This window comes from Crocodylus siamensis, chromosome 5, assembly GCF_052110815.1.
Source record: "Crocodylus siamensis isolate JL-2025a chromosome 5, ASM5211081v1, whole genome shotgun sequence".
In the NCBI taxonomy this organism is placed as follows: domain Eukaryota; kingdom Metazoa; phylum Chordata; order Crocodylia; family Crocodylidae; genus Crocodylus; species Crocodylus siamensis.
In genome coordinates, this window is record NC_143399.1 from 197,102,562 (window position 1) to 197,115,239 (window position 12,678).

The window sequence follows — 12,678 nt, forward strand, 5'->3', positions numbered from 1 at the left end:
ATGCTATAAGGACACATTGAAGGTATACCTCAAGAAAACAGATACCGACATCAAGACTTGGGAGAAGCTGGCTGCTGACTGATTCCAATGGCACCACAACCTCAACCAAGTGGCAGCCCATTACTAGATAAAGCATCTTGCCCTCAAAGCAGAGAAGAGAAAGCAGAGGAAGGAAAAGGAGAGGAATTCCAGCCTGTAGCCCACTCTCCCTTGTGACTGCGACTTCTACCGACAGATCTGTGGCTTGCTTAAGGATTGGACTCTTAAGTCATCTCAAGACTCTTAAGTCATCTCAAGACCCATCAATGAGACATGCTAGAGATCATCTTCAAATTGAGGGATTGCTGCCACTGACAATGACAACAATGCAAAACTCCTGAAAACCAGGTTCTAAGATCTTTAGTTTCCAAAATCTGAGGTATCCAAAATTAGTCAATACTTTTGAAAAGGTTGGCCTAAATATCCAGTTTCTTGCATACTAATAGTCATTACAAGATACAGCTGATCACTAATTATTCTTTAGAGCCTAATTCAAGGAGATTCCTGTCTTCAACCCACCTGCAGAGTTGCCACAATGGCATATAAGGAGAACAGATGCCTTATAACAGATCTCAATATGAGTGATATCTGACCCTTTCAGGGATGCTGTGGCACAGGCACTGCTGCTACCACAGTCAGGTGAAAGTGCTGCATGCACCTAATACAGAGACAGATCAGGAACTGGCTGTGGCAGGAGGGAACACTCCTGCTGCAGCTCTTCCCAATCCAGGCATGCACACTCCTCCTGGAAATAGAGATATGTAAGATAATTCCACCTAGTCTTAGGACAGAAGATACATCTGCCATGAGGCAGTCACATAGAATGGATGCAATTTATTTCTCAATCTGCTTCTGATGTAAAGGCAAACTAAAGTAAAAAAGATTAAGTAACTTGATTAAGATCATGCAGGAGCTGAAGAGAAATCATGAGTTTCAGTCCTGTGTCTCAGAAAACTACACGTCTACTTACTCCTTGTCCTTTGAAAACTCTTCCATTTTTCTTTTTATCACTTGTAACCCTTATTAATGAAGTTTGCTGTTTATCAGTCGTTCTTTCTTCCTAAATGAATTTGATAACAGACCATTTCTTCTTCAGCATCTTCTTATAGTTTCATAGTAGTTTCCTAGTAGCTAAGGTCAGGAGGGACCTGAACAGATCATCTAGCCTGGCCCCCTGCCACAGGCAGGAATGAATGCTGGGTTCACAAGACCCCAGACAGGTGATCATCCAACCTCCTCTTGAATTTGCTCAAGGTAGGGGCAAGGACCACTTCCCTGGGAAGCTGGTTCCAGATTTTGGCCACCCTAACTGTAAAATATTGCCTTCTGATCTCTAACCTAAACCTATTCTCCATCAGCTTATTATTATTGTTCCTTGTCACCCCAGGTGGAGTTGGGGAGAAAAGGGCTCTACCTATTTGGTGTTGATCTCCGCTGATGAGTTTGTAGGCAGCCACCAGGTCCCCCCTCAGCCTACTCTTGCTGAGGCTAAACAGGTTCAGGCCCCTCAGTCTCGCCTCGTAGGGCCTGTCCTGCTGCCCTCTCACCAAGCAGGTGACCCTCCTCTGAACCCTCTTCTGGCTGGCCACATCCCTTTTGAAAGGTGGTGCCCAGAACTGGACGCAGTACTCCAACTGAGCCTGACCAAAGTTGCATAGAAGGGGACTATCACCTCCCTGGACCAGCTTGAGATGCACCTTTCGATGCATAACAAGGTATGGCTGGCCTTGCTGGCTGCGGTCTGGCATTGGCGGCTCACGTTCATCTTGGAGTCAATAATGGCTCCAAGATCCCTTTCTGGGATCATCTACCTTAGTCCTTCATAACATCAGGACATAACATCACATAATATTCAGTCAGTTTCATATTTTAATGTCCTAAAGTTTTGATGTTTTTAGGTTCAAGGTTCTGATACAAAATCATATCAAGTTGGAATACTGATGATGAATCAAGACTTTAATGAGCCTACTCTTCAAAGAGGAGGAGTTTAAAGGATAAATTTAAAATGTTGTCTATCGCTGGAAAAATCAGTCACTAGATAATTCAAGAAATGAAACAGAACAGCTGTTCTTTGTCCTAAAAATATCCTGGGGACCTGTACATGTCACATGATTTAATCCTCATTAAATTAAATAGGTTTACTAAATTTAAACTTGTTTAGTTTGGAGTATCGCATCCATGTTTCCACATACTAGATTTTTTAATGAATTAAGCTTTGGAGTGTCACATCTGTGTTTGCATGTACTAGGCTTTCGAATGAATTAAGCTTCAGAGTGCTGAATCAGTGTTTGCACATATTAGGTTTTTGAACAAATTCAGCCTGGTCCCCGCCTGATGCCACAAGAGAGTAGGACAGTCCCTCACTGCCCTGCCCATGCCCTGCCACACAGCTGTGGGAGCATGGAGCCATCACATGGCAAAAGAAAAAAAATGGCAGCAATTTGAAGGGGTGAACTACAAAAAAGGTGCAGCACCATCTGGTGGACAAAGAGGCTCATTACATATCTCTAAGTGCCCTTGTGGTTGCATACAATGAATCCATGGACATGATACTCTAATTCCCAATGAGGTAAACTAAACTACATCCAAGGAGTTTTAGTTTAATGTACCAAAAGACTTAAATAAAAAGCATCCATAAATCCCGCTCATGTAAGCAGTCACGCTGTTGCAGCTCAAGAAAGGACAAAACATTTGGTGTGTACAAACACCCCTGAAGCTAAAACCTTGGAGAGAAAGTTATACTTACCAGACTTCCACTGCTCAGCACTATCATGAATATGATAAAATTTTCAAACCAGTTATGTTTAACAATTCTGTAGCAGGTTTTCCTAAATCTCCACCAAGTGCCACCTGGGTACTTTGTGATGTCCACTGAACAGAATGGAAAATATCGGACACAGCCTAAAACAAAAAGGAGAGAACGTCCATATCCACAAAACACGTAGGGCCATAAGACAGGATGAAGCCCTCTGGAACTGTAAAATGTGCTCAGATCTAGTACTCAGGGGTACTGAGAGATGCACCATCTTACTAGTATTTTGGTAACTAAGGCCTCTAGCAGATGTTTAAATAATGATGTGATGGGATGTAATCCTGGATCCCAATAATTGCACAATTTTTAAGGGAAACTTGCAACTTAAATGTGAGGGGTTCCCACTGACAGTATGTTTAACTCTATGTTCCCAGCAGCCTAGCCTGGCACAAACCAGCCCATGTTGACTGCTTTACCTTGCAGCTCCCATGGGGGCTTCAGCACCAGGGTCCTTAAGGTGGTGGGTCTGGGTGAACCCTGGTTGCACTGCGACCATGTTGATTGCCTTGCCCCAGTGTTTGCCACCCACCACAACACAGCATTTAAAAGAGAATCTTGCCCCATTGCTCCTGCGGGACATGCAGGGCAAAGCAGCAAACATGTCAGGGTTACCATAAAGTACCAGGCATATGGGTCATAAGGTTCATGAAAGGGGGAGTCCCTTGCAACCCGTGTGCCTAGCCCCCTATATCAGCATTGTGACCAAGGCTGTCTTATGTCCCAGTCCCAACGCTGATGATCAACTGATTGTTGGCACCAGGACTGTGCTCCACATTCAGGGTTGCTCCGGTCCTGACATTGACAGTGAACTGTTTTCATTGGATGGGGCAGTATGAGTGTGGGACATCCCACACATTTAATTTATGAAGTCATACAACCAAGCCACAAAAATGTTCTACATTATATATAGAACTTCTTTGTGGTTGGTTTGCTATTTTATGGGACCAAAAATTGTCTGAATACATGGCATGCTGCTATTTATGGCATGATTAATATGTTAATCAAGTCATAATGTTAACTTCTGCCAGGAACCTAAAATAAATTTGTATTGCGTTTTACATTTGTTAGCACTAAGAACCATTAAGAGATCTGATTTTGGCTACAAAGCGTCTCAGCTGTGGTTCTGATCAACTGTTGCTCCTGGCGCTACAAAAGGTAGTGCTACAAAGCTCCTGTTTGAAAGAGGAAGTTTCCTAGCAGAGCTACAACATTTTGGACGTAGTGCTACAACCAGCCTGAATATAACAAAACCCTTTTTGTAGGGCATATATAATGCTACAAAAGCATGCACACATCTTTGCTCCTTCTTTGTGAGAAAGGTGCTTTGTGATTAGGCTAAGAAGTGGAATCTTTGGTAGTGCTTCTGGGAAGGTGCCATAGAGAATTACATTGGAAATATCAGAAGTACCAAAGAAAGTAACTGAGGTGAGTACAGCCTCACAAGTACTACAGGTGAACGGGAACTCACTATAGGTTAACAGATAATTCAGATGACAAGGCAAAAAAAACTTGATTAAGTAAGCAATATAGTACAACAGGTTATCAAGATAAAAGTGCATTGGGCAAGAGAGTGCTTCTCAGTTTCACATGCAATGGTTTACAAACTCAGGGTAATGGGTTTGTGTCTACAGCACACATATTTTGAGCTTTGATTCAATGAAGTGTTTTGATAAACAGAACAGCAAGCAGCCAGAATGACCATTTTTAACACAGAAATATTTAGAGATGTTTTTGGAATATTTGTCTTACTACATATCACTATGATGCAAGCAGATTCTTACCTTCTGTAAAACAGTCCTTAGGTGAGCTTGGCTTTTCAGCTAGTTGGTAATTCCCCGCCAAACTATACATATCCACTGTGCTGGCCTCAGAACAGCTCATGGCATCTAGATTCTGCACAAGAGGAAAACATAAATAAGAGAGTTTATCAATTTTCCCTTATGCAGCTACTGTGTTTTTAAAAAATGTATCAAAGGAAAATAGTAAGAAAATAACTGATTATATAGAACAAAGAGTATATATATTCTATTATAATAAAGGCCTTAATCTGTCTTTCTGCGCGTCTGTCTGTAACACTTTTGGCCAACTGCCTATGCGCTGCTGAGAGGGCGGGCAATGATTGGCTGCGCAGGCCCAACTTTGCATCACTGCTGGGGAAATCTGTGGCAGCAGCAAACATGCTCCAGCTGCCCAAGCAGAGGAGGTTCCACCCACCTCCCTGCCTAAGGGTGAATGTGGGGGTCATGGTGGCAGTGCCTGTCCCCAATGCCACCCAGAACAGCCAGCAGGGAGGGGGAGGCAGTGGGCAGGGAAAGAGGGAGGGAGGGAGGAAAGGAGAAGGGGGCAGTCAGGGTGGCAGACAGGGCTGGGTGGCAAGGAGGGGAGCGGGGTGTTAGGAGGCAAAGGGGGCAGTCATAGTGGCAGCTGTTGTCAGGGCTGGGTGGCACAGAAGGAAGGAAGGGAGGGAAACAGGAGGGTCCCCCCTACCATCCAGCCATGACAACAGCCACCAGGGAAAGGGAAATGGTGGGGAGGGAGGGGACTGAGGAGGGGAGGAGAGGCAGGGGGAAGCCCCGCTGCAAGACAGAGGCAGAGGTAGACAGGGGAAGGGAGTCCCCGCAGTGAAGGCTGGAGAAGGCGGTGGCAGTGGAGGAGAAGGCGGCAGTGGAGGAGGCGGCAGCAGTGGTGGAGGGAGTCTTTACATGGCCGGCCCCAAAGGGGAGTGAGGGGTGGGGAGGAGCACCTAAACACACCCTGAAATCCTTCATTCTTGATGGGTAATTAGCGTGTGAAAAAAGATCAAAGGAAAAGAACAAGACAACAACCTATATATATTTGTCAGTTGCATATATATGAAAACAACTGATGTATAGACCTGAGATGTGTATACACACACGTGCGCGCACGCGCACACACACACATTAGGGCTGTCAGTTAATCATGGTTAATGTGTTAATCATTGTTCATGTCAATTTTTTTTAAGGCACTAATTGCACACGTAATCTTGGACCCTGCACCTGGACTCCACTCTGGCACCATCACTGCCACCTCTGGGCTGCCCCATGGATCAGTGATGGCAGCACAGAAGACTGCAGGGCAGCCCGGGTGTGGGCTCTGGGCAGCTGCAGGGGGGCGGGGGGAGAAGGGAGAGGCATGCACAGGCACAAACATAGACAAGCAGCTGCAGCATGCAGGAGGCCAGGAATGCAGCCTGGCAACATGTGGAGGAGTTTCCAGCAGGAAAGTCTGTGAAGGGGAAATGGCATGGGGGGGAAGGGGCATGGGGAGGGCAGATTGAGGCTCCCCCTCCCCAATGAGGGAGACAGTGGGACTGGGGCTAGGGCAGGGGCTGGGTGAATGGGGCCCCAGGGCAAGGGCGGGTCACAGTATGGAGCCATGGGCAGTTCACCCAGGAGTGGGGGAGGGGCTTCTGCCACTGCATGCACCCTGGGGAAGGCACAGGGGACATGTGCCACCTTAATTTATGCACAGGGCAGATGCAGGCTGCTCCTGTGGGCTGGGGTTCTGCGCCCCGCTGCCTTTGTCTCAGGAGCCATGTGCTGTCTGCACCATCTCTCCTGCCTGCCTGGTGGTGGGAAGCACAGCATGGCATTGTGTGGCTCCCAGGGCAATGGCAGCAGAGCACAGAGCCCAGTGTGCAGTGGCAGCCTGCCTCCACCCTGTGCAAAGATCTGTGGGCCACGTGCCCCAGTGCACACAGCTCCATTCTACAACCTACCCTTGACCCCATTCACCCCAGCCCCTGCTTCTGCCCCACTCCCTCCCTCACCTTGGGGGCCTTGATCTGCCACCCCCACCTCTTTTCTGTGTGTGTGTGCACGTCTTTCTGTCTGTGTGTGTGTCTGTCTGCCCCTCATTCCCAAGCCACAGCACTCCAGCCCTACTTCTGCCCCTCATTCCTGACCCACAGTACCCCATATCCTGCCAGGGACCATGGGAACACCCCTCCCCGGGCTTCAAATCCTACACACACACACTTACAGCCACTCACATCTTCACAAATTCCCCCCCCATGCCCCTGAACCATACAAAATACCTGCATAATTTTGCATAACTTTGAGTTTTCCTAAACATAATGTTGAGGTTTTAGCTGTGTGATTGAAATCATGATTAATTGCAACTAATTTATTTAATCAATATATAATTATTAATATATTCAAACACATACATATGTGTGTGTGTGTGTGTGTGTATGAAAACAACTAATGTGTGACATGGAATTTTTGTGTGTGTGTGTATGTGTGCGCGTGTGTGTGTGTGTGTGTGTGTGTGTGTGTGTGTGTAAATCTCAGGTCTATATATCAGTTGTTTTCATATTTATATATAGGTTGTTTCCTTGCTCTGTGTGTGTGTGCACGTGCTCACGTGCATGTGTGCATCTCCCAGGTCGTCTTCTTGCTGTTTGCCTTTGATCATATATCTCCCCCAGACCTGAGGAAGGGCAGTGTGCGCCTGATGGCTTGTCAGGCTTCTCTCACAATTATATAATTGGTCTAATAAAATATAGCACAAAAAACTAGGGGTTAACTGATAAAGATTTTTTGGGTCAACAGTGATGGCTGGTTATTGACCAGCCATATCAGCCAATATGTAGCTCATTATTGACCAGCCATATTGGCTGATACATAGATCTATGAATCTATTTTCCATGTAGGAAAAAAATAAATGTTAATACATTGGGTAAAATGGCTCATAGATGCTTATGATTATTGAGTTCCAACCAGGATATTTTACAATTTCTTGTTTTTTCTCTGTTAGGTTTAACAGGTTTTGAGATTTCATTTCATAGTCAGAAATGATTCCACACCAGGATATATACCACAATTTTTGTAATGTTCAAAAAATACATAAGTTTTGTAATGTTTCGTTAAACAGGATAAACATGGATGAATAGATCTGAGAGACCTTACACAGAAATTTTATCTTTCAGTAAAATGACTTCAGGTAACTAACTGTGTAATATTCAAAAAATACAGTTGTGAGAGCTATAGATGAAAAATTATGATCCCTCCAGGTTCATTTGAATTTCCATTTGATTTTCTATGTTACCCAAAATAAAACCATTCTTATTTACCACTTCTGGACTGTCAGGGAAGAAATCAACCACATGTTTACATAGGACAAATAGGATTTGGGGATCCATTTGCATCCATGAATGGATAATGCATAATACTGAATACCACGTGTTATTCACTTCACGTTAAAATTAACTTCACTTTAAAAAGAGCATTTCAGTGTAGTGCTCTCTTCCTGTTCATCTATGTGATAAAGAGCTGCAAATAATATTGTTAAATTTACTGTTAATCACAGCCATATATTTGGATATACAAAATATCCAGTTGAGACATAAATCTCTAAATTCTAAAACTGTTATTACTTCTATATTATCATTAAACAGCTGCACTGTCTTTCACATTGCTTAAGTTTATTACTCCCCTAGGGAACCACCTGACTTTGCACCTGAATAACAAAGAGATGAAGCTAAGTCTGTCTCCAAAGCTGTCATAACCATTACCTTTTGTTGATTTTCCTTCTGTAGTGTATCCATGGAAATCATGCTCTCGCTTGCAGAAGTTCTGGACAACTGGCTTAAGGTTCCTGAACTTTTGCTTTGCTCTCTGTGTCTCACATGGCGTTCCTGCTAAAGTAATCCAAAATGGGATTATTTGCTCTGGGTTTTTTTGCTGGCATATTTATTTCTAAAACAGAACCTTATTGACAGAATACAAAAGACCTTTTTAGACAAAAGGAACTTAAGCTCTTTCTAGTAATCCTAAAAAGAAGGAAGAAACAGTTACTTTAGCATACCATAACTGCTTTCTTAGGCTAGAAACATTCATCTTCATTGGAGTGCAATCAGCTGTGCCATGACATATTGCAGCACAGCTGATAGTGCTCCACAGACATCTATAGATATCCCCAGTTTACTTGTCTCAACTTAGAACATAAGAATTGCCAAATACTGGGTCAGGCCACAGGTTCATCTTGCCCAGTAGCCTGTGTCACAGTGGCAGACAGTAGATGCTGAGAAGGGGAGTGAACAGCATATGACCAGGGTTTTTTTCCACTGTTCCTCTCACTTGCAGATTTCAACATTTAAGGCATAGGAAGTTAATTCTGAGGGTGTACCCCTAACTGCCCTGTTCCTTCAAGAATTTTTCCAATCCCTTTTGAATCTAGCTGAATGGTCAGCTTACTAGGGCTGTGCAAACTTCAGATCATGATTCAGATTCGGAGATAATTCAGATGATTCAGAGGCTGAATCTACGAATCTGAATCAAATTGAAGCTTTAGTCTTTCCAAATCAGTTCGGAGCTTCTGAATCAATTCGGAAAAGATTTGGAGATTCAGCCATAGGGTATAATGGGGAATCAATGAAATATCTATAACTTTGTTGCCTTTTTGGCTGATTCAGATGAAACTTGCAGGGATGGTAGCCTCTGCTGAGAGCATGATGCAAGCCAAATTTCAAGGTGATAGGTGCAGGGGTTTCTGGGAAACTGCACCCAAAGTTCTGAAAGCAAAACTCATGTCGTGTGTGTGTTAAGCCACAGCGGGGTCAAAACTGCAGGGATGGTAGCTCTTGGTGCAGCCACAAGGCCTGTCAAGTTTCAAGGAGATAGGTGCAGGGGTTTGGAGGAAACTGCACCCCAAAATCTTGAAAGCAAAACTCAAGTCACATGTGTTTGTTAAGCCACAGCGGGGTCAAGACTGCAGGCCTGCTAGCACCTGCTGAGGCCATGAAGTCTGCCAGCTGTCAAGAAGATAGGTGCAAGGGCTTCTGGGTTCTGGGGCCCTGTACCTCTAGCTGCTGACAGGCAAAACTCGTGACATGGGTGCTTGTGCAACTGTGTCTGTCTTGGGGGTACAGGTTGAGGTGGAGAGGAGAACTACTGCAGTCCTGGCTGCTAAGCTACTGTGTTACCAATCAGTCAGGATTCACTCAGGGACCAGCTAAATACACAGTAGCTAGCTACTAGATAATGAGTTAATGAGCAAGGATTTACACCTATGAAACCACAGACTAAGGAGGGAAAGAATCAATACAGAGCTTCTCCTCCAAGACAGACACAGTAAGTTGCACAAGCACCCATGTCACGAGTTTTGCCTGTCAGCAGCTAGGGGTGCGGGGCCCCAGAACTCAGAAACCCCTGCTGGAAGGCTTTGTGGCCTCAGCAGGGGCTAGCAGGCCTGCAGGTTTCACCCTGCTGTGCCTTAACACACACCGTGTCACCCATGTCACAAGTTTTGCTTGTCCACAGCTTGAGGTACAGTTTCCTTCAAACCTCTGCACCTATCTCCTTGAAACTTGATAGGCTTTGTGGCCTCAGTAAGAGCTACTATCACTGCAGTTTTGACCCCTCTGTGCCTTAACACACACAGGGTCTTCTATGTCGAGTTTTGCCTGTCAGCAGCTTGAAGTGCAGTTTCCCCCAAACCCCTACCTCCTTGAAATTTGGCACGCACCATGCTCTCAGCAGAGGCTACCACCCCCGTAGGTTTCATCCAAATCAGACAAAAAACAACAAAGTTATAGATATTTCATTGATTCCTCATTATACTCTATGTCCGAATTTCTGAATTGAAGCAGGAAACCGATTTGGAGCTCCGAACTGAATCGCTGGCATCTGAATCTGAACCTCAATCAAATAGTTCCCTATTCGCACAGGCCTACAGCTTACACCACATCTGGTAGCAATGAGTTCCACACTTTAATAACATGCTGTGTGAAAAAGAACTTCCTTTTATTCATTTTAAACTTACTACCTACTGATGTCATTTTATGACCCCTAGTTCTTGTATTGTGTGAGAGAGTAAATAATATATCCCCTTCTTCCCCTCCCCTTCTTCTCTACTCTTTGTCTTCCTAATTTCCAGCTATTGTCTTTTTCAGACTGCCTCTTTTCTACCTTGGATAACTCAACTACAGCAGAGCCTCCCTTGCTTACCTTTGGCATTATTTCCTGCTCGTTTTCCCCTTCTCTACCCTTTGCTTTCCTAATTTCCACTCATTTACATTTGCAATGACCTCCTGTCACACTTTTAGCTTCTTTCATTCCTTGGAGATCTCAGAACAACAGCAGAGTCTCCCTGTGCCTGAAGAAGGGTGTTTGTGTCCACAAGTTTGCAAAAAACCCCATTTTTTCAACTATTCAGTTGGTCTAATAAAAGGTATCACATCTACCCAAAGAATCTTGCCTAATAAATCTGTTTACTTTCTCTTCACCATTTAGTATTTTGTAAACGTTTATCATGCCCCTCTCAAGCAACTATTTTCTAAATTGAAGAGGCCTAGCCTCTTTAGTCTTTCTCTATTTGTAGAAGTCCATCGGTACTACTAATGATCCATGTTGCCCTTCTCTGGGCCTTCTCTAGTTCTTCTATATCCTTTTTGAAGTGTGAGTGGGTATTCAAGGTATGGACGTGCTATGGATTTATAAAAGGGCAAAGGGCATGATCATACTTTCTTACTTGATGATAATGACCAGGGTTCCTGGTTTTCTCTGATTTAAAAAAAATCCCCAATTTTCAGTTAAAAAAGTAACCCCAAATCCACATTTTTCCATGATTTAAATGAAACGCCACTAATATACAGAGATAGATAGATAGATAGATAGACAGACATCTATATCTATCTATCTATCTATCTCTATATATACATTTTAATGGTGTTTCATTTTAATCATAGCAAAATGTAGATTTGGGGTTACTTTTTTAAGCCAAAAATTAGGGATTTTTTTTAAATCAGAGAAGATCAGAATCCCTGATGATGACCCATCAAGTGAGGAAACCCTCACTTGCGGATGTGCCTCCAGTGCTGGGGAGTGAAAGGATCTCCCACAGGGAATTTACCCACATGCGTTGGGGGATGACTCAAAAGGCAGTTATCTGCTATTGCATTTTCATGCAGGCATGGGGAAAGCCCTCTGCAAGGGCTTCCCTGCCATGTGTCTGAAAGCACAGGGGAGAGAGAACTTGCACTCCCACCTCCACACTTGCAGATGTGCAGAGCAAATACTTCTGCAAGCACACTTGCAAGCAAGGGGAAGTAGGATTTTCCATATGGGAGTCCTCCCTTCATGTTTGCAGCCCAAGCTCCACCAGGAATGTGCACCCACTTAACCACACACATTCCCGGTAGCAAGGTGGAGCATGGGCTGCAAATGTGGACGGTGGACCCCTCATAGCAGATCCTTCCCCCTTCATGCTTGCATATGTGTCCAGGGAAATCACTTGTAGAGGGAACCCATGCTTATAGACACACACCTCAAAGCCTCAACTTTGCCACTTCCTCAGATACATGCTTGGAGGGATGCATCTGGGTAAAGCAGGGAAAGTGAGGCAGGAGCTCCTAATGCATGAGTGGGCTGATCCTGCCTGGGAATTCCTGGAATGTACATCAAGCCCCTCAAGCCCAAGGAACCTGTGCCCAAGGAAGGCTGGACAGACAGTTTCACACTGCCTGAGCTCTTCTACCACAAGCAAACACACGTAGACTGCAATAAAGCAGCCCAGTTTGTTACTACCTTCTGTTGTGGCCACAACTTTGAGCATTTGTGGTGCAATGGAAGGTATGGATGTCTGTTTGCTTTCACTTTGTGCCACCATAAAATTTTTTAAAGGTAACACAAAGGTGGCCTCTGTTTCACCCTTAAAGAAGTGTCATCCATTTAAATGCCACTGATTGTGCTATGCTCTAGTTCATTCCAGTTCAGACTCTTTGACATGTGAGTAATAGAACAGATAAAAAAACCCACATCTTGCATAGCTAGGATTAATCTCAGATAAAACTCACGGACTCAAAA

General features: G+C 44.3%; 1 protein-coding gene across 1 annotated transcript in view; it reads right to left on the bottom strand.

Annotated features, from left to right (window-relative positions):
* The window catches only part of LOC149865103 (sodium channel protein type 5 subunit alpha-like), a 119,496-nt gene that overhangs the window by 39,394 nt on the left and 67,424 nt on the right, over positions 1–12,678 (bottom strand). Inside the window, 3 exon segments of the mRNA XM_090049818.1 lie at positions 2,786–2,940; positions 4,633–4,744; positions 8,388–8,513. Of these exon segments, the coding sequence (XP_089905944.1) occupies positions 2,786–2,940; positions 4,633–4,744; positions 8,388–8,513 (393 nt within the window).